At 36.3% G+C, this 21,173-nt stretch overlaps 1 protein-coding gene across 1 annotated transcript in view; it reads left to right on the top strand.

Annotated features, from left to right (window-relative positions):
• Nucleotides 1-9,486: 9,486 nt before the first annotated feature.
• HNMT (histamine N-methyltransferase) overlaps nt 9,487-21,173 on the top strand; it is a 53,653-nt gene continuing 41,966 nt past the window's right edge. The window contains exons 1-2 of the mRNA XM_044669900.1: nt 9,487-9,623; nt 16,034-16,086. Of these exons, the coding sequence (XP_044525835.1) occupies nt 9,487-9,623; nt 16,034-16,086 (190 nt within the window). The remainder of the gene's footprint in view (nt 9,624-16,033; nt 16,087-21,173) is intronic.

Below are 21,173 nucleotides of genomic sequence, written 5' to 3'. Positions count from 1 at the left end.
TTCCATATTCCTCATGCTTTGACTGAAGACACATATTACACATACCATAAAAAAAATCATAAAGGAAATAAAATGAAAGATGGCATGCTTTGACCTAAAACCAGACTCCAACATTTCTTCTTTGGCTGTGGATAGCATTTTTCATCATGAATTCCTTGGAATTGTGTTGGAAGCTTATGTTGCTGATAATAGTTTAGTCTTTCACAGTTGTTCTTGGTCTAATATTTCTGTTGCTATATACAGTATTTTCCTGGTTCTGCTCACTTCACTTAGCATTAGCTCATATAAGTCTTTCCAGGTTTTTTTTAACTCATCCTGTTCATTATTTCTTATCTCACAATAGTATTACATTAAAACATATATCACAACTTGTTTAACAATTCCTCAATTGATTAATATAACTTCAGTTTCCAATTCTTTACCTCTACAAAAAGAACTACTAAAACAATTTTTATACAAGTAGTATCTTTTCCCGTATTTTTAATCTTTTGGGGGGGAAAAGGCACAGTGGTAGTATTGCTGGGTCAATAGAGTTTGCATAGTTTTTATAGCCCTTTGAGTGTGGTTCCATATTGATCTCCAGAATGGCCATTTCAGTTCGAATTTCCACCAACATTCCATTATTCACTGTGTAATCTTCTTGTTGTTCAGTCATTGTTCAGTCATGTCCAATTTTTCCTGGCCTCATTTGGGGCTTTCTTGGCAAAGATATATTTTCTTCTCCAGGTCATTTTGTAGATGAGAAAACTGAAGCGAACAGGGTTAAGTGACTTATCCAAAGTCACACAGCTTGTAAGTGTCTAAGTCTAGATTTGAACTCAAGAAGATGTCTTTCTGACTTCAGGCTCAGCATTGCACTTACTGCACCAGCTAGTTGCCCTGTTTAATCTTGAGAAGTCATTTAATCTCTAGGACTTTAATTTCATCATCTATAACAGTGGTAGTTTGGTAGTAGACTAGATAAACTGTAAGGCCTTCCCAGCTCTAACATTTTGTAGCTAAATCAGCCTGGAAGCCTTTATGAAGGAATATATCAAAACTACAGCAGACCAACCTTAGCCCTAGAAGCATCTTAAAGGACCTATTTGCCTTGTAAGCATTAGGCTTACTATAACCCGTTTCTTTTCTCCCTGAATGGTCTTCCTAATATGCTTTCTTAAAGCCATTGGCGGTTGGCAGGTTTGTAATTTGTGACCTTGGGACTCTTTGAAATTAGTTGTTTAATGAATCCTTTACATCTTGTGCTCTGACAGCTGTGTAGTTTTCCCTGGCTTTCCAGGGTCTGGCTTCTTGCCAATTGTCCCCTTGTGGTTGTGTCTTTTGGTCTAGGTCATTCTAGGTTACTTCTTAATTGATCCCATTCTGCACATATACTAATCTTGTTCTATAGCCCTTCGTTTTTCCCTATGTTGTTTCTTCATTCCCTCTTTTGAATCCATTTTCTTTTGCTATCCTTATCTCTGTTACGAGTTATTTTTCTCTAGCTTTTAAGATTATTTTGTATCCTGGTCTTTCCCCATTTTTCTTGGTTTGAGTCTATTTTTTGATATACCATTGTCTTTGTTCAGTACCACCCCATCTAATTAAAAACATATTGAGTTGAAAATCAATGCACTTAAAAAAAAATTCAAATGGCTTCTCAAGTTTTATTCACTTCATTGTTATTTCACTTGCTAGATGAATGAGCTCAAATAAGTCATTTAACCTTTTTGGGCTTTGATTGACTCATCTATAAACTGAGGATAATAATACTTTTCTAAGAAGAAACTGGATGGGAACTAGATCAGATGATCCCTTGAGTTTCCTTATCATTTAATTCTAAGAAAACTTCTGTGTTAGTTCAATGAAAAACAAAATGAAAATAGATTTTTGAATCTACTGATTTTAAACTCAGAAATTATTTTCAAAATGAACCTCAGATTTTAATTATTGAGTCAAGCTATTCTCTGTTTTTGAGTAGATTGTGCCTGTCAGTTTTAAAATAATAATAGTAATAATAACACTGACATTTAAATAGTGCTTTCAGATTTACCAAGGATACATTATCTCAACTAATCCTCATTGTAACCCTTTGAGGAAGATTATAATATAATATTACCTCCTTTTTATGAGCAAAGAAAGTTAGGCTTGCCGAGGTCACATGTCTAATAGGCACCTAAAAAGGAGGATTCGAATTCAAGTCTTCCTGACTGCAAGTTCAATACTCTCTCCACTATGACACTAGCCACTATCCTGGCTGAATTGCAAGAGTTATACTTTTATATGTGCGTATGTATCCTTATTTTTCTTCTCCAAGAAGAGAGGAAAATGGAGTTTATTGAAAAGACAGGTTAAGAAGACTGGAAATAATTTACTCTAACCCCTTTTTGTATATTTGTATTTTTAAAAATACACATGTAGCCATGGCAGCAAAGGCCCACATTTAAAGAGAAAAAAATTACACAGATATTTAAAAACAGTATTTAAAAATTCCAAATGAGTAAAAACAAAATTTAAAGATGCAAAAGGCATCAGATCAGCACTTTTAGGAAGATTGTTTTAATATAGTTGAATGGATGATGGATTAGAGTGGGTGAATACTTAAGTCAAGGAGACCAACTTAAAAGCTATTTATATAATTTAGGCATTAGGTGATGTGAGCCTGAAACAGTGGGGATGGTAACAAGAGATATTTTGGAGTTAGAATTAACAGGTCTTCATAACAGATCAAATATGGAGGATGAGAGTGAGAAGTTGAGAATAAGGTCAAATTCAGTATGAATAAATATAACCATATATTTGTCATGAAAAAGTCAGCTTCCAAGTACAAGATATCCATCCATGTAGATTGACAGATAGAAATTTATCTGAAAGGTTAACATGGGGATTTTATTAGAATACAAGGTCAATATGAGTCAAAGGGAGAAAGTCAATATGATTTTGATCTACATTAAGAAAGGTTTATTTTTTGAGAATGAGGGAGATGATAGTATGTTAAAATTATAACTTGTTCTGATACCCCTGCCCAATGCCATCCTTCTAGATATTATAGAAAGTTTATAATTGGCTAGTATAAATGAATAATAGCAAGAAGTAACATTGTAAACTGAATCTATGTCAGGTACAGACCATTCCAAAGAGCATAGGAACATAATTTGCAAACTGTATCATATATTAACAAAAAAAAAATAATAGTGAAACTATGGACTATATCAAGGGAAGTCATCTAAATCTTGCTGTCAAGGCTTTTTGGGTCTTTGATATGTAAATCAGAGATAAACTCCAGACAATCTAAAGTAATAAGACCAGAAGATCAAATGTTGCTGATAATGTTGAGATGACAAGGATATGTTCACTTTAAAGTTTTACTGCCATCTTTGAAATGCTTTTGACATAGTAATGAGATGATACAGATGAGAGTTTTTCCCTTAATTACAGAACCCCTATAAAAAGGAGACCTCAAACTCTTGCCTCATGAACACTTATTCACCATCTCCATCTGACTCCATGCTTCTCAGATTTTTCTCAACTCAGATCCTGGGTTATATAAGTTTTCTTTCTTCCTTCCTTCCTTCTTTCCTTCCTTCCTTCATAGCTAGGTCACATTGCTAGGAAGTATCCGAGTTCAGATTTGAACCCCGGACCTTCCATCTCTAGGCCTGGCTCTCTATCCACTGAACCACCTAGCTTCCCACTATTGCCCTTTCACTTGAACACATGCAAACTGCCTCCACCACTTTAACCCTGTCTTCACGCCATCAGCCTCTACACCCCACCTGTCTCACTATTTGCCACTGTATTTTCCATTTCTTTTCCCCTCTAGATTCTCTGTGCCTTGTTAAAGTGTGTTTATAGTCTCAATTCCCACTGCCATCATGTTCTTTCCTGGATTTTGTATCTGTCCCATTTTAAAATTCCATAAATTAACTGCAATAATATCCCAGAATTCTTCCCTGGTCAGAACACTTCTTGAGTATTGTATTTATTTTAGGGTCAATATTTAGGAAAGTATTCCAAGGAGGAAGACCTTAAGATTATGTCATGTCTGTTTCAATAAGACAGGAATATTAGAAAGCAAGAAGAGAGGTGGGGATGGATGGGATAAGAGCTATCTTCTATTACTTTAAAAGGTTATCTTGTAGAAGAGTAATTAAACTTGTTTTGATTGTCCCCTGAGATCAGAAACAGCAGCAACTTTGCAGCAAATTTGCAAAGAGACGGACTTAAGTTTTTTGCGTGGGAAATTTTCCCAACAATTAGAGCTATCCAGAACCAGTATGGTTTGCCTCAGAAAATTATGAGTTCAACCTCAGTAGATGCATTTGCTAAGTAAGTTGCAGAGAAGATTTTTGTTAACGTATGAATAGCCAATAGCCATCGAAACCTCCAGGTAGAAGATCCTCATAATTCTTTAAAAAGCTAGGAAGTAATTAAAAACACACACAGAGCATAACTAATTTTTAAAAAATTAAAGGTCTCACTCTGAGATTAATTACAACAAAGATTTAGACTTGAAAAGGATCTGACAGATAACTTAGCCTAACACATTTATTTTACAGATGATGAAACTAAGATTCAGAGAGATCAAGTGATTTCTTCAAGGGCCCATGGGTAGTAAATTTGGAACATTTGAACTCAGGTAGTTCTTTCCATTGCACCATGATCCTCTTAATATCTGAAGCTCCTGAAAGTACTTAACAAATTTGATTATAGAACTCCTATCAGTGATCTTTCAGACAGCAGAGAATAAGGGAGAGAAAAGTGCCAGAAGATTGAATATAGATGTAATGGGGGTCTAGCACATGCACAGACACCATCAGTTTGGAGGTGGCATCTCTCCATATGTAGGACATCAGGGAGCATCCTTCAAGAGGAGGACATTAGGCAACTGTTACTGAGAGAATTATGATGACATGTAAGGGAAGTGCCTTAGAGAGATCATTCAATGACTGGGTCCAGCTGGCTAGGTTGGAGCTACTTTTGATGGGTCGTGTAGCTGAAACTAATAACATCTTCTAAAGGATCTGAGTCTTCTCTGTGCATCTGTCTCTATTTTATTTGCCTTTGGAGTAAGTCACAATAACTGGGATGAAGTGCCATGCTATATATAAAGGGAAGGATCCTGGGGCTTTCCTTTTAAGAAATCATATGGTCCTCAAGAAACAGGACTCCCTTAGTCTTTTATATTTGTTCTTGTCTATTCTAGCTATAGGAAGTGGGGTCATCAACTTAGCTAAGAGAACAAACCATGAGAATTCAGGAATTATAACGTAGGCCAGAATTGCAGCTAGCTTAGCACGAATGCCTCAAGAAGCAAAAGGTGATTTTCAAGAGTGATCTTGGAACCTCAGCCCACTGGAAAAAATGATCCCATAGAAATGCTGCCTTTGAATGTGAACTTGGTGAAACCAGTGCTCTATAGGAACTAAGCTAAATCTGGGGTCTGTTCCCTCAGAGATCAAGTTAGTGAAGGGTTAAAGTATGCCATGTTGGTATGGAGGAATGCTTGTTTTTTGTTTTGGATATACTTTCAAAATAAATATTTCTTTGTAAAAATTATACAACATTAAGTGGTTAAGTGAAACTGGGGTACTAATCACCTCTAACAAAAATGGGAACATACATTCAGAAGATTGCAGTGGAACAACAGACACCCTTAGGGTCCTCTGGAACTCTGAGGAAGGGCTCTAGCTGGCCCAGCCTTGAAAGAGAGAGTCCAGAGCATATTTATCACAGAGGCAAATGCCTAATGTTTTAAAATATTTTTTAAAGTTTAATTCCAGAAATTAAAACCCAGTAAGCTTGATGTTGAACCCTAAAAATAAATTCTAAAGTATATTAAGTGGATGGTTTGTAGAACTTAGAGAAGGAAATGTTTTACTAAAATCAAGTCATGCCAAACTAACCTCATTTCTCTTTTTAATGGACTGGCAGATAAGGAATACCCCAGATGTGCTTGATTCAGCCCACTATTTGACAGAGACTCTCATGAGATTCTTTTTGATAGAATTAAGAAATGTGGGCCTCATGATAGTACAGCTAGGTCAATTTTAGCTCATTGTGCAACTATACTCAATGTATGTTGATTAATGAATTGATGTCAATCTGAAGAGAGGTCTCTAGTGGAATTTTTTTTTTTTAGTTCAATGATTTGGATGAAGCACTGAATTTGGAGACACATGATCTGAATACAAATCTCAAGTCTGCTGAATTCTATTGGGTGCAACTGGGGCACTCCCTTTACCTCAGTGAAATGATAAGGGTGGATTAGAATGACCTTAGTTTCCTTTCTCATTCTGAAACCTGTGATCCTATAAAGAAGACTTTTTTCTTTCTTGTTTTGTTTTTTTTTTTTTTTTTTGAGAGAGTGGTCAGTTGTCCTATGATTTCATTAGTGGGGGAAACTCCTGAAGAGAGTACTCCATCCATTAATATAGAGCAGTAATTCACTTTTTAAAAAAAAAGTTTTTTTTAAACCCTTACCTTCTGCCTTAGAAACAATACTATATGTTGGTTCCAAGGCAGAAGAGAGGAAAGGACTAGACAATGTGGGTTAAGTGACTTGCCCAGGATCACACTGGCTCTGAGGTGGACCTGGCTCTCAATCTATCCAGTCACCCAGGTCACACAATTAACATGTGTCAGGAGCACTACCAGTCTTCCTTACTCCAAGACTATCTAATCATTATGCCACACTGTCTATACGAAGACGTTAAATCAAATAAATATATAAAATCTCTGGATATGTGAGATGACAGGAGCAATATTCTAAAAGATCTAGATTCATGAGAAAAAAACTAATGTTATGAAATTTAATAGGGATAAACTGAAAATTCTGTACTTTCATGCAAAGAATGAACTCTACAAGGAGAAATGAAAGATATGACTTTAATAGATAATCATGGAGGGAAAAAAAGCAGGATGTTAGCTATCTGCAAATTCCACATATCTGAGTCAACTTGAGCTCTAAAGCTGTTCCTGCCACTTGCTTCCTGTGTGATCTTAAGCAAGTTAGTTCACCTTTATATGCCTCAGTTTATGGATATGTAAAATGGGGAGACTCTATTAGATAACCTCTAAAATCTTTTCCATCTCCAAATCTATAATCTTATAATCCTTTGGATCATGTTAATGTAGCTAATTAAAAAACAATAATGAAACTCCGTTAAACTAACAGAAACAGTGTTCAAACCCAAATCTATAATTGTCCCTTCATTATACTGTGCCCTGGTGACACTATTTCTAGGTGTCAACAAACTAGAAAATATATAGGATTGTATAGGATATTATTACCAACCAGGATGGCAAGAAATCTGTAAAGCAATATCATAAGAGGAATAATTGGGGGAAAAAACAGAGAAGTATAGCATATTTAGTTTGGAGAAGACAGAACGAACTATTATTTCAAATATTTGAAGGGAAAGAGCAATGATACTTAATATGGCTTCAAATGGAGAAGTAGGACAAGTAGATAGAAGTTATATGGAAGTTGTTGATGTCATATAAGGAAGAACATGCTACCAAATAGAGCTATTTAAATATGAAGTGTACTTTCTTTTTTTAATTTTACTATTTTTAATTGATTAATTAATTTAGAATATTTTTCTATGGTTACATGATTCATGTTCTGTTCCTCCCCTCCCTCCTTATCCCTCTCCCCTCCCAGAGCCGATGAGTAATTCCACTGGGTTTTACATGTATCATTGTTCAAAACCTGTTTCCTTATCAATATTTGCAGTAGAGGGATCATTCAAAGTCAGCATCCCCAATCATATCCCCATCGAACCATGTGATCAACCATATATTTTTCTTCTGCTTGAAACATACTTTCTAATGGGTTCACTAGAAATGTTGACTTAAAAGAAGGATCCACACATTTTTTTTAGGAGTAGGTTAAGGTAAGGGTTACCGTATTTGGTAAAAGAATGAACAGGTCAGCTTCTATGGCCTCTTCCAGGATTAAGAATTCTAAAATACCACTATTAAAACTCTCTGCTCTCCCTCCTCCTATAGCTCTTAAATTCCCTTTCTTTCCTTCAAGGTTTGACTTAAGCCCATTTCTAGGCTAGGCCTTTTCTTATCACCCAATTGGTTATTATCTTCTCCAGGGAAACCATTCATTTCTTCTGTATTTTGTACTAACTTATGTATACAGGTTGTTTTCCCCCAGTAGATGAAGTTCCTTAAAACCAGGGGCTTTATTTATTTATTTTTCTCTATAACACCATACTTAATAGAGCACATGCCACATAGTAGGCAACAAATACAAGTTGATTGAATGAATTAATAAATATTATGAATACATTAAACATAGTACATTATAGACAGGCCAGCACTTTCCCTTACTGAATCCAGAACACCCCTTTGGTCCTGGGAATTATTGGCAACACTAATTTCTTCTAATTTCCCTAGCTGATCTCCTTTCTCCACTAGTTTCTGGATATCATCTTACCTATGTATATCTAGAGTGAGGCAACTGGGGTTATTTCCCAAGGTGACAAATTGATGATGCCCAGATAGTTCTTGAAATCCTTTGGCATGCTGATGGAACCTTCTGCCCTACAATATTATTGATCCAGATTCCAGCATTGGCCTTACTCCAATTACTGCCAAACTCTAGTACACCCAGAGAGAGGTATCTTCTTCCTCCAATTCATCATGGTAGCCTCTCCAGCAGCTAGTGGACTGGACTATCTTGTTTGCTCCTCAGATCCCCCTATCCTGTTTCTCCAACAGTTCCCAGCTAGATGGGTCTTCTCTGTGCAAAAAATCCTAGTTACAACTTCTTTCTGATTGTCGGCTTTCCAAAACTAGTCTTCTATTTAAAAAAGAAAAATGCTAATAGAAATAGGACCCAAGTTCCACATTTTTATGATATCCATTTTTAAAGGTCAATGTGAACCTTTTCCAATATAGAGAATTAGGAAAGACAGTATTTCCCGCCCCCACCCCCCAGGGTTTGGAGACAACCAATCTATTCGTTCTGCTTTTGGTATATGGTTTGGAACCCATCATGGTCCATGCTTTCTGAAGTTCCAGGTTTCTTTGGCTTTTTCAGACATATAACTTTCCTACTTGCAGCTGACTTTCCTGGGACAACCACAGGGGAAAAAAACAAACAACAACAACACAAAAAAACCAAGCAAACAGGAAATGAAGCCAAAGTAATACGGATTTTTATAGGTATGGCCAAAAAAAAAAAAAAAAAGCCCCCTGAGGTTTAAAACAAAAGTTTCAGCAGTGGGATTTACTGCCTGGTTTTACTACCTTTCCCTCTTTCACTAAAATAACAATTCAGCAGGGGTTAAAGTCTCAGGAATCAAGTCCTGTGGGCATTTTATATGCTAATGAGTCACTGCTCCAGTGGCAGCCACTGGTGACCTTCTCCCCACAAGTCTAAGTTTTGGACTGGGGGCTGGGAAGGGGGTGGTGTCCAGGAGGAGGAGCGGGGTGCCGGGGAGAGAAAAAAACTTCCCTTCCCTTTTTGCCTTTTTCAGAAAACCAAACATGGCATCTTCCATGAGAAGCTTGTTTTCTGATCATGGCAGATATGTTGAAGCTTTTCGCCTGTTTCTGGCTAATTCCACCGAGCACCAGTGCATGCAGAATTTCATTGAAGAGAAGCTGCCAGGCATAATAGCAAGGTAACAATAGACAGACGCTTTCTTTAGAAGGACAGACCCCCGGGAAGCCACAGTCCGTGCCAAGTGATCAATGCATGCAGCGGGAGGAACGGAGGCTGGGAAAGCGGTGGCAAGGAAGAGATATGGATAGCTTCGGCTTCTCACTCTCTCCTCACCCCTCCCTCGCCGCCCCTCCCCCAATTATTTAATACAACCTTTCATTTAGACATTCCACCCTACGTCCTGGTTAGCAAGAGGAGCCTTTAGAGCCACAAGTAGATAAGAGTTAACCATTTACAGGCACCCAATACATTTTCCCGTGAGGAGATAACAGGCTTTTAAACCCAGATATTTCCTTTCCTCCCTCCCTTCCCCCATCCTTTCCTCTCTTTCTTTTTCCCTCCCTCCCTTCCTTCCTTTTTCCCTCCGTTCCCCCCTTTCTCCCAACCTCCCTTCCCTCTTCTTTTCCCCCCTCTCTCCCGCCTTCCCTCCCTCCCTTCCCCTTTTCTTCCTCCTTCCTTTCTTTTCCTCCTTCCTTCCTCCCCGCTCCCTACCTTTTCATTCTTGCCTAAAGTTTGACCTACCTCTGGACATTTTTTTTTACTCTCGTGGTGTTTGTACTAGTTCAATTCTGTTTCTGCTGTGCAAATCATTCTTATTTCCTTTAGGTCTCAGATAGGGTTTCCTCCATTTATATTCTCTGTATTAGACTGAATTTTAAACAGTCACTCAAGAGCATTAACCACTGAAAAGACTGGGTGCCCCTTAGCCTTAGTAATATCCATTTAAATGCATTTCCTTAAGTATTATTATGATTATCACTTTACTTATCTACCAAAAGGAAAAAAATCATTAATGTCTATCCTTTTCAGGCTGATATTAGCTGTATGACCCTTTTGAAAGAGTTTCCCTATTATCAGTGAAGCAGACTTGCTCCCCTAAGATCCATGAGGTTCATTTTTTTTTTTTTTGGTGATAAATGTGTTCAATTTGTGCCAGAGCTGATAAGTGTTATGAGAGGACTAGATCCTACATTCTAACGATAATCAAATCTTCTGCCTTGGGGATGTGGATTTTAATAAATTAATAGAGCATTGGTTGGGGCAAGGGAAAAGATACTGAAATGGGTGAGCCTTAGATTCTATCTAGAGCTGCACCAAACCTCTAAATTCTCTTCTTCCCTAGGTTTTCACTCCTATTTCTCTTAAATTTTGTCACTAGGCCTTTCTGTCTGACAATAGCAGACAAGGGAGTCCTTGGCTTGAATTTTAATAGATCTCCTCCTACATCCTTCTCGGTCTTTCCTGTTTTCTTTTTCTAGGCATAAAACAATTGTGTCCCAGGAATTCAGTGTTAGAATGGCATTTTATTTTCTTACAATACTAAGGTCCATCTCTAATGCTTCACCAGGTGTATAGGTGAACCTGGGTTCTGGAAGGTCATTCCAGCAGAGCACAGATTTTAGTATTATCTTTTTATGTAAGGCTTCAGTTAGATGCTAGGTAACAGGCTGTAAGTCTGTTGTCATAGCACCAGCCTAGTGAAGATTAACTGAAGTCATCTCCAGATTGGCCCTAAAATGATGAATTTTTGGTTCCTGTGACTCTTTAAGATCATCTGTTAAGTTATGGAGGGACTGTGATCTATGTTGGTGGAGACATTATCCATATCAAAAAATACTACAGAGCCTTCATATATTATAGAATCACAGAATTTAAGATTTGGAAGGAACCTTATCCACTAGCTAGTCTAATTCATACAAGAAAGGAATCCCCACTACATCAACTTAATAAAATAATTTATAGAATTAAAATAGGATATATATATATAAGATATATACACACATTTATGCAAATATCTAAAGATAGCTAGATGATGATGATAGATACATACATAGATGTATAGATAGAAAGAAAATAGATTGATTGATTGATTTATAGGATCATAGACTTAGAGCTAGAGGAAAACTTACAGGTTATCTAGTACAACCCATTCATATAACTTTTGAGGAAACTGAGGCCCAGGGATGTTAAATGTTTTGCCCAAGATCATATAGGTAGGAAGCATAGAATTCATGATATGGGCTAGATCTGACACTGTTATTCACAACTTAATGGTCTAATGTACAGAAATATCCAATGTTTGTTTTATTACTGTAGTCATCAATGATTCAGTAACATTCACTGAGCACCAAGAGTTTGCAGGGGGGCTATTTGTATCAGTACAAAGGAAATAAAAGATAACAGTGTACATACTCATTGGATATCCATTTTAGTTGGGCATACACGAGTCCAGGTAAAAAAATAAAGAATTTTCAAAAATTATGTACATTAAGGGGCAATTAGGTGGTTCAGTGGATTGAGAGCTAGGCACAGAAATGGAAGATCCAGGGTTCAAATCTAGCCTCTGACATTTCCTAGCTTTGTGACCTTGGGCAAGTCACTTAATCCCCACTGCCTAGCCCTTACTGCTCTTCTGCCTTAGAACCAATACCCAGTATTGATTCTAAGACAGAAGGTAAGAGTTTACAAAAGAAAAAAATTATGTATATAGGGCTCAGTGGATAAGGATCCAGACTTGGCTGGAAATAGGAGATCCTGGGTTCAAATCTCAACTCAGATACTTCTTAGTTCTTAGTTGGGCAAGTCACTTAACCCTAATTGCCTATTTCTTGCCACTCTTTTGCCTTGAAACCAATACTTAATAATAAATCTAAGACAGAAGGTTAGGGTTAAATGATGTGCATATTTGCCCTAAAATTCCAGGTGATATAAAGCAAAGGGATACTTGGTCAGAGGCTAAAATTAATCCCAAAAAGTTTCTTTGGGAGAGGACTTTGAGGTATATTTTGAATAACGGAAAACAACATGTGAAGCATCTTGGTGCATTCTCTTGCTTCAATTAAAAAATATAAACTAACAGAAATTCATGAGATGTCATTCCCAGTTTCTTGATTTTAGGTCCTATGAACCAGGGATAGTAATCTCCTTCCCACAGCTTAGTTTCGCTTTCCCATTACCACACATGCTCTTCTATTCTTACTCTCTTATATTATAGATGAGAAAAACTGACACTGGGACTTGCCTAAAGTCAGATAGGAAAATCAAAGAATAGCATTACTGGAAGAGACTTCAGTGGTCATTCAATTCAGTCTTCTAGTTATCCACTAGTACCTCTCCAAATTTTTCTCTGTGTCTAGATATGTACAAGTTCTTTTTGAGGAAAAGGACTGTTGAGTTGTGATATCCTTAGTACTTAGCACTGTGCTTTACCCAGAGGCACTTAATTAATATTTGTGGGATTGAGTTACTGAAGGAGATAAATATCAAAAGTTTGTGGGTTTTTTGGAGGGGTTATTCCTAGTTGCTGAGATTTTGTGCCATTTGGGGGAGNCTTCTTTTCCCCCCTCTCTCCCGCCTTCCCTCCCTCCCTTCCCCTTTTCTTCCTCCTTCCTTTCTTTTCCTCCTTCCTTCCTCCCCGCTCCCTACCTTTTCATTCTTGCCTAAAGTTTGACCTACCTCTGGACATTTTTTTTTACTCTCGTGGTGTTTGTACTAGTTCAATTCTGTTTCTGCTGTGCAAATCATTCTTATTTCCTTTAGGTCTCAGATAGGGTTTCCTCCATTTATATTCTCTGTATTAGACTGAATTTTAAACAGTCACTCAAGAGCATTAACCACTGAAAAGACTGGGTGCCCCTTAGCCTTAGTAATATCCATTTAAATGCATTTCCTTAAGTATTATTATGATTATCACTTTACTTATCTACCAAAAGGAAAAAAATCATTAATGTCTATCCTTTTCAGGCTGATATTAGCTGTATGACCCTTTTGAAAGAGTTTCCCTATTATCAGTGAAGCAGACTTGCTCCCCTAAGATCCATGAGGTTCATTTTTTTTTTTTTTGGTGATAAATGTGTTCAATTTGTGCCAGAGCTGATAAGTGTTATGAGAGGACTAGATCCTACATTCTAACGATAATCAAATCTTCTGCCTTGGGGATGTGGATTTTAATAAATTAATAGAGCATTGGTTGGGGCAAGGGAAAAGATACTGAAATGGGTGAGCCTTAGATTCTATCTAGAGCTGCACCAAACCTCTAAATTCTCTTCTTCCCTAGGTTTTCACTCCTATTTCTCTTAAATTTTGTCACTAGGCCTTTCTGTCTGACAATAGCAGACAAGGGAGTCCTTGGCTTGAATTTTAATAGATCTCCTCCTACATCCTTCTCGGGTCTTTCCTGTTTTCTTTTTCTAGGCATAAAACAATTGTGTCCCAGGAATTCAGTGTTAGAATGGCATTTTATTTTCTTACAATACTAAGGTCCATCTCTAATGCTTCACCAGGTGTATAGGTGAACCTGGGTTCTGGAAGGTCATTCCAGCAGAGCACAGATTTTAGTATTATCTTTTTATGTAAGGCTTCAGTTAGATGCTAGGTAACAGGCTGTAAGTCTGTTGTCATAGCACCAGCCTAGTGAAGATTAACTGAAGTCATCTCCAAATTGGCCCTAAAATGATGAATTTTTGGTTCCTGTGACTCTTTAAGATCATCTGTTAAGTTATGGAGGGACTGTGATCTATGTTGGTGGAGACATTATCCATATCAAAAAATACTACAGAGCCTTCATATATTATAGAATCACAGAATTTAAGATTTGGAAGGAACCTTATCCACTAGTTAGTCTAATTCATACAAGAAAGGAATCCCCACTACATCAACTTAATAAAATAATTTATAGAATTAAAATAGGATATATATATATATAAGATATATACACACATTTATGCAAATATCTAAAGATAGCTAGATGATGATGATGATAGATACATACATAGATGTATAGATAGAAAGAAAATAGATTGATTGATTGATTTATAGGATCATAGACTTAGAGCTAGAGGAAAACTTACAGGTTATCTAGTACAACCCATTCATATAACTTTTGAGGAAACTGAGGCCCAGGGATGTTAAATGTTTTGCCCAAGATCATATAGGTAGGAAGCATAGAATTCATGATATAGGCTAGATCTGACACTGTTATTCACAACTTAATGGTCTAATGTACAGAAATATCCAATGTTTGTTTTATTACTGTAGTCATCAATGATTCAGTAACATTCACTGAGCACCAAGAGTTTGCAGGGGGGCTATTTGTATCAGTACAAAGGAAATAAAAGATAACAGTGTACATACTCATTGGATATCCATTTTAGTTGGGCATACACGAGTCCAGGTAAAAAAATAAAGAATTTTCAAAAATTATGTACATTAAGGGGCAATTAGGTGGTTCAGTGGATTGAGAGCTAGGCACAGAAATGGGAGATCCAGGGTTCAAATCTAGCCTCTGACATTTCCTAGCTTTGTGACCTTGGGCAAGTCACTTAATCCCCACTGCCTAGCCCTTACTGCTCTTCTGCCTTAGAACCAATACCCAGTATTGATTCTAAGACAGAAGGTAAGAGTTTACAAAAGAAAAAAATTATGTATATAGGGCTCAGTGGATAAGGATCCAGACTTGGCTGGAAATAGGAGATCCTGGGTTCAAATCTCAACTCAGATACTTCTTAGTTCTTAGTTGGGCAAGTCACTTAACCCTAATTGCCTATTTCTTGCCACTCTTTTGCCTTGAAACCAATACTTAGTAATAAATCTAAGACAGAAGGTTAGGGTTAAATGATGTGCATATTTGCCCTAAAATTCCAGGTGATATAAAGCAAAGGGATACTTGGTCAGAGGCTAAAATTAATCCCAAAAAGTTTCTTTGGGAGAGGACTTTGAGGTATATTTTGAATAACGGAAAACAACATGTGAAGCATCTTGGTGCATTCTCTTGCTTCAATTAAAAAATATAAACTAACAGAAATTCATGAGATGTCATTCCCAGTTTCTTGATTTTAGGTCCTATGAACCAGGGATAGTAATCTCCTTCCCACAGCTTAGTTTCGCTTTCCCATTACCACACATGCTCTTCTATTCTTACTCTCTTATATTATAGATGAGAAAAACTGACACTGGGACTTGCCTAAAGTCAGATAGGAAAATCAAAGAATAGCATTACTGGAAGAGACTTCAGTGGTCATTCAATTCAGTCTTCTAGTTATCCACTAGTACCTCTCCAAATTTTTCTCTGTGTCTAGATATGTACAAGTTCTTTTTGAGGAAAAGGACTGTTGAGTTGTGATATCCTTAGTACTTAGCACTGTGCTTTACCCAGAGGCACTTAATTAATATTTGTGGGATTGAGTTACTGAAGGAGATAAATATCAAAAGTTTGTGGGTTTTTTGGAGGGGTTATTCCTAGTTGCTGAGATTTTGTGCCATTTGGGGGAGGAGAAAGGGAGTTGTGCCATCTACAACTAAACTTTCTAATCAGATTTCCCAAAGCATCTAATACCCATTTTAAAATATGTAAATGTCTTTTATTTTCAGGATTGGAGACACAAAATCAGGAATTAACATTCTAAGCATAGGTGGTGGAGCAGGTATGAATAAAGATTTGTGTTTTATGATTTGCATATCGTTCTGCCAAGAAACATGGTTATATTGTTAATGCCATAAAAATTCCTTTTCTTTTCCCTCATTAGGGAGATTGAATTATTATTATCTTATTCTCTTCCTTTTGAGTATGATGATAATGATGATGGTGGTGACTACTTCTTTTATTGAGCCAGTTTAGCATAGTGGATAAAGGCCTGGTCCTGGTGCCAGAAAGATTTGGATTCTAGAGCTGCCACCTTGGATGAGTTATTTAATCTCTCAGTGGCCAGGACAATTTTCTAAGAACAGTTGCTTATTTGTGTTAGAAAGAGAATTTCCTTATCAAGAGTTCCATATGCTAATGATAAATAGAGAGATGGATAGATAATTTGATGAATAAAAGAAAAAAATTAAGACCTTTGTTATCATCATTAATGAATCAACATAGCATAGCAGAATACTAGACTTGGAGTTAAGACTTGCTTTCAAATTTCACCTATGACTTGACCACAGGCAGATCATTTTAATCTCCTGGAAATTTAAATCAATCTCTGAGGCTATAGAATAGAGATGAATTCCAATTCAATCTCCTGTCAGCAGAGATAATTCTTGGAAAAATCATAGGTACTTAACACACCAATATGTTAACATTAATACTATTAATGATATTACTATCAATAACAAGATAAAGCAATTTACATACCTTGTACTAGTATTCATACCACCTATGTGGTGTAGGGATGTAGTGATATAATAAAAGATGTAATTTTATTCTAATCTCTACATGAGAAATGCACCTAAGCTGTGCAATTTTTCTAAATAATCAAGAGGCTGAAAGGTACTCCAAGAAGCCATTTCAGATATGTATCCCTTTCTTGGTGCCAAAACTGTACACTGAACAATCCTGAAAGATAACTATCTATCTACTCTCTTTAAATATATCCGGAGGAAAATTCTAAAATCTCTCTTAGTCACTGATTCATTGCTTTTGTAGTGAATTCCATGTGGTAATTGTTTAATGCCTTAAATTTAGTATTTCCTGTTAAAAATTAAAGTATTTTTCTGATCTGTCTAGACTAGAATCTCTCTCTCTCTCTCTCTCTCTCTCTCTCTCTCTCTCTCTCTCTCTCTCTCTCTCTCTTTTGCTCTCCATGTATATATCTATTTATCTGAGTATTTCCAAATATCCAGATACTTTGAATATAGTAGTTTTTCAATGAATATACATTGAGTGATTGATGTTGATAACACATCTAGATTATTGATTCATTTTCATAGTTTATGCTATATTCTAAGCTTGAATCTAGTAAACATAGATTATAGATATAGTAAATATAGATAAAAATAGTTCTAGATCTCATGAATTTTATGTTAGATCACATTACCACTAAAATCACCACCAGTCCTTTATGGGATGGAATGGCTTCTCTTTAATAGAAAATGGCTTACCATATAGCCATGAGAAAGCCAGAGAAACCTCACTTGTGTCCCAGAAAAAAAAAGAATACACCCAAAGTGCCTCTAAGATTTAAGAAAATTCATGGAACAAAGAACAAAGAATATTGTCAGGTGGGAAAATTTCCAAAAGCTTGTGGCCAAAAATAATCCATTTCTGATGACTGTCTTCTTAGGTCAAGAGAATTCACAGCTACTAATTGTCTAATTAGTTTATTATAACTAGGACTAGCATTTCCTGTGTGTTCTGCATCTAAGTTACATAGGCCAAACAGGCACTATGAATATCATATCACAGTTTCACTAGTGCTTAGACAAGGGGGAAAAAAGGATTACAAGGAAAAGTAATTAAAAACAATCCATATGAAGGCCAATTTAATTGACCTCTTAATACAAAGTTAATTGAATTCCTGATGTACATTTAGCCAGATGCTCTTAAGCTGGCTGGAGTAAGGAATATTTGCCTATTGCAGGGGTCCCTTAGAGTTGCATCTAGGAGCTAACATATACCATTTATAAAGAACATGAGAAACAACTGCAAGAGAGTTGAACCTGACTGAAATTAAATACCATATTAATAGCATGAATTCCTCCAGGTGGGGCGTGAATGACCTTTTGGGTCACTTTGAGCTGTAACTTAATTTCCCCTAAGGTATGAATCAGATGCATTAGAAATGCCCCACAAGAACTCCAGTTATTGCAAACTAGATTTTTTTCCTTGGTGACCATCTGAAATCAAATGTGATGCATTTTTTTTTTAACGGAAAGTATGAGAAACCAATCTGAAATCTCTGTTGATCTGAGAATCTGGGAATATAGTAGAATTCCCTCCAGCAGCAGGTTAAAAACCATCCAGCATTATAGGGCTCAAGCCCATGTCCACCCAGAAATTTCCACTTAATCCGCCCAACATTCTAGGAATTTTCATCCTGCTTTCTATTGTTTGAATAGCTGTGGAGCAAATAGACATTCCACCCCTTATCCTCACTCTGTCTTCTGACCACAGAAGATCCTTTAGTTCAAGGACTATCTTTATCTCCATTGCTTGGCCCATAGTGAATGCTTAATTTTTATCCTTATGAGAAGGCACTTAATGAATGTTTATTGACTGATTGACCAATCCCTTCTTATTTTTTTCCCCTGCCATACATTTATTTGAGGGTATCTTTTATATTACTTCTGTATAGTTTCTGGTTTATAAGTTGTTTGAAGCCTACAGGTGACCACCAAGGACTTCTTCATTGCCTTTTATATGAATTCTTAGCCTGATGTTCATTAACTTTAATAGAGAAACAAATACACACATATGTAAGTGAACATATATTATCTAATTTTTTGTTACCACATAGGGAAGCTGTTCTCATTATCTCCACTTTTCAGGTGAGAGGCAAATCAGGGTTAAGTGACTTGCCCAGGGTCACCCAGCAAGTGAGCATCTAAAGTTAGATTTTCATTTAGGTCTTTTTGACTCCAGGGCCAGCACTTTATCCATGTGTCCCCTATACAGACAAATACACAGAGACAGACGGGCACAGTTGTATTTCTATTATATTATTGATTTCCTTTTGGAGTTTCTTCCTTTACATTTTATCATTTACTTTTAAAAAAATATTAATCTGAAAAGGGGCACATAGGTTTCAGGAGACCACCAAAAGGATCACGACATGAAGATAAGGTAAAGAATCCTTGCTTTAGGGAATCATCAACTTACACTACTTTGGCTAAAACCCATCTTCAGTAACTACACGTGTTTATTGAGCATCTCACATTTGCAGATTTATGAAACATACAAGAAAAAAAAAGTCAATCAGAAAAGTTTTGAAAATGCAGTTGATAGCAACTATATTCAAGTGGAACTCTAAGCTATATATACTCAGGTTAGATTAAAACTGTTAAATGCATGGGGCAACATGGATGACCTCTCATAATTAGTCATGATTTTGTACATAATTGCAAAAATTTGGACACCTCTTAAACCAGAGAGATCTGAGAAAAATCCCTTTTGCCAGGATTTTTAATCTGTTTGTTGTCTTAAGGGAAAGTTTCCCAAGAATTAGAAAGACTTCTTATTTTAAGAACTTAAAAAACTATCAGATGGTCAACCATACTTTGATAGAATCAAAATAGATGGGCCAGTTGAGAGAAACAGCCAGACTTTCTAAAAAGGTGTTCAGCCACTCTTTGTGGAAGTCTTAGAGCCTGGAGCAATCCAAAAGAAAGGAAATCAATGATAACCTTTTTCTGTGGCCTTCAAGTAATCTCTCCCATCAATAAAACACTACTGATAAGCAGGTACTGTGGCCCATAGATTATACTTTCTAATGTAGCAAGGTGTGCAAAGCCCATTCCTTTTGTCTATGTAGGAAGAAAAACAAAGGTAATAGATCAGAAGGGAAATAAATCTTCAACCTGAGCTTAAAATGTGCTGGATTTATTGGCCCCAAACTAGGAAGTATGAAGTCCAGTTGAAACAAAATATCTTTTATTATTATTATTATTCAGAATTTATTCCATTTAAAATTATTCATTTTATTTTAATTTCAATAGCACATTTGAGATATAGATTTTTTTTATTTCATCTGTCTATATCTCCTTCCATGCTTTTTCTGACAGCCCTATTTCCTAACATAAAATTGCCCTGTGCAACCTCATTATTATTCACTTTTTAATAAATACTATCCAAGTGCTAGAAGTTTAAAGAGAGAGGGGAGGAAAAAGCCTATAGCCTTCCTGGGAGGGGGTCAAATGCTATAATTTTACTCTATATAAACTTATGCCCAGAAGGAAAATCCCAGAAGGGGATAATGGCTTATGGTTTCTCCTAGCTCTAGGCTCTGCTTTAGGGAGAACCACATTATCTGCCCTGCTGCTCCCTGCTTATGTCCAACTGCTACAGGGCTTTATAAGGAATGGGCTGAGGTATAACTCAGATGAATTTACCATAATCAGATTTCTGCTGGCTTTTATTAACCTATTGTGGGACTGAGCCCAATGCTGTAGCATAATCCATATATTTATGTATATAGACAGGATCACAGAAAATTTTAACATCAAAAATCTACAGCTAAAAGCCCTATAGTCTGACCCCCTCATTTTATAGATGAGGAAACTGTGGCCTGGAAAGTTTAAGTGACTTGCCCAAAGTCACACTAATAATAAAGGCAGACATGGGATTCTAATCTATGAGTTCAAACCCAGTTTCACCACATAGCCTCTGTATACAATAGCTTTTTTTTTTTTTTTGGCTAGTATATAAGAAAATTAAGGTTGACGTCTTAAGTTATTTCAAATACACATTGTAATTTTTCACCTTCTATAGTTCATGTAATTTTAGAACTTCAAAAGAAGTTCATCTACCATCTTTAATTTAAAAATAATAATAACAATAATAGTAATATAACTAGCATTTACATATATCACATTAAGGCTTACAAAATGCTTTATATGTGTTGACTCATTTGATCCTCACAACTCTATGAGGCAGTTGCTATTGTTATCTCCATTTTATAAATGTGAAACAGAGCCACAAAGAGATTAAATGACTTGCCCAGGATCACACAGCTGGTAAGTATATAAGAGGCAGGGTTTGAATCCAGTTCTTTTTTTCTGTTTCTTTTTCCTATTTTATATATATATA

This window comes from Gracilinanus agilis, chromosome 3 (assembly GCF_016433145.1).
Source record: "Gracilinanus agilis isolate LMUSP501 chromosome 3, AgileGrace, whole genome shotgun sequence".
Taxonomy (NCBI): Eukaryota; Metazoa; Chordata; class Mammalia; order Didelphimorphia; family Didelphidae; genus Gracilinanus; species Gracilinanus agilis.
The sequence above is the reverse complement of the archived record's forward strand: the minus strand, read 5'-3'. Positions and strand labels throughout refer to the sequence as shown.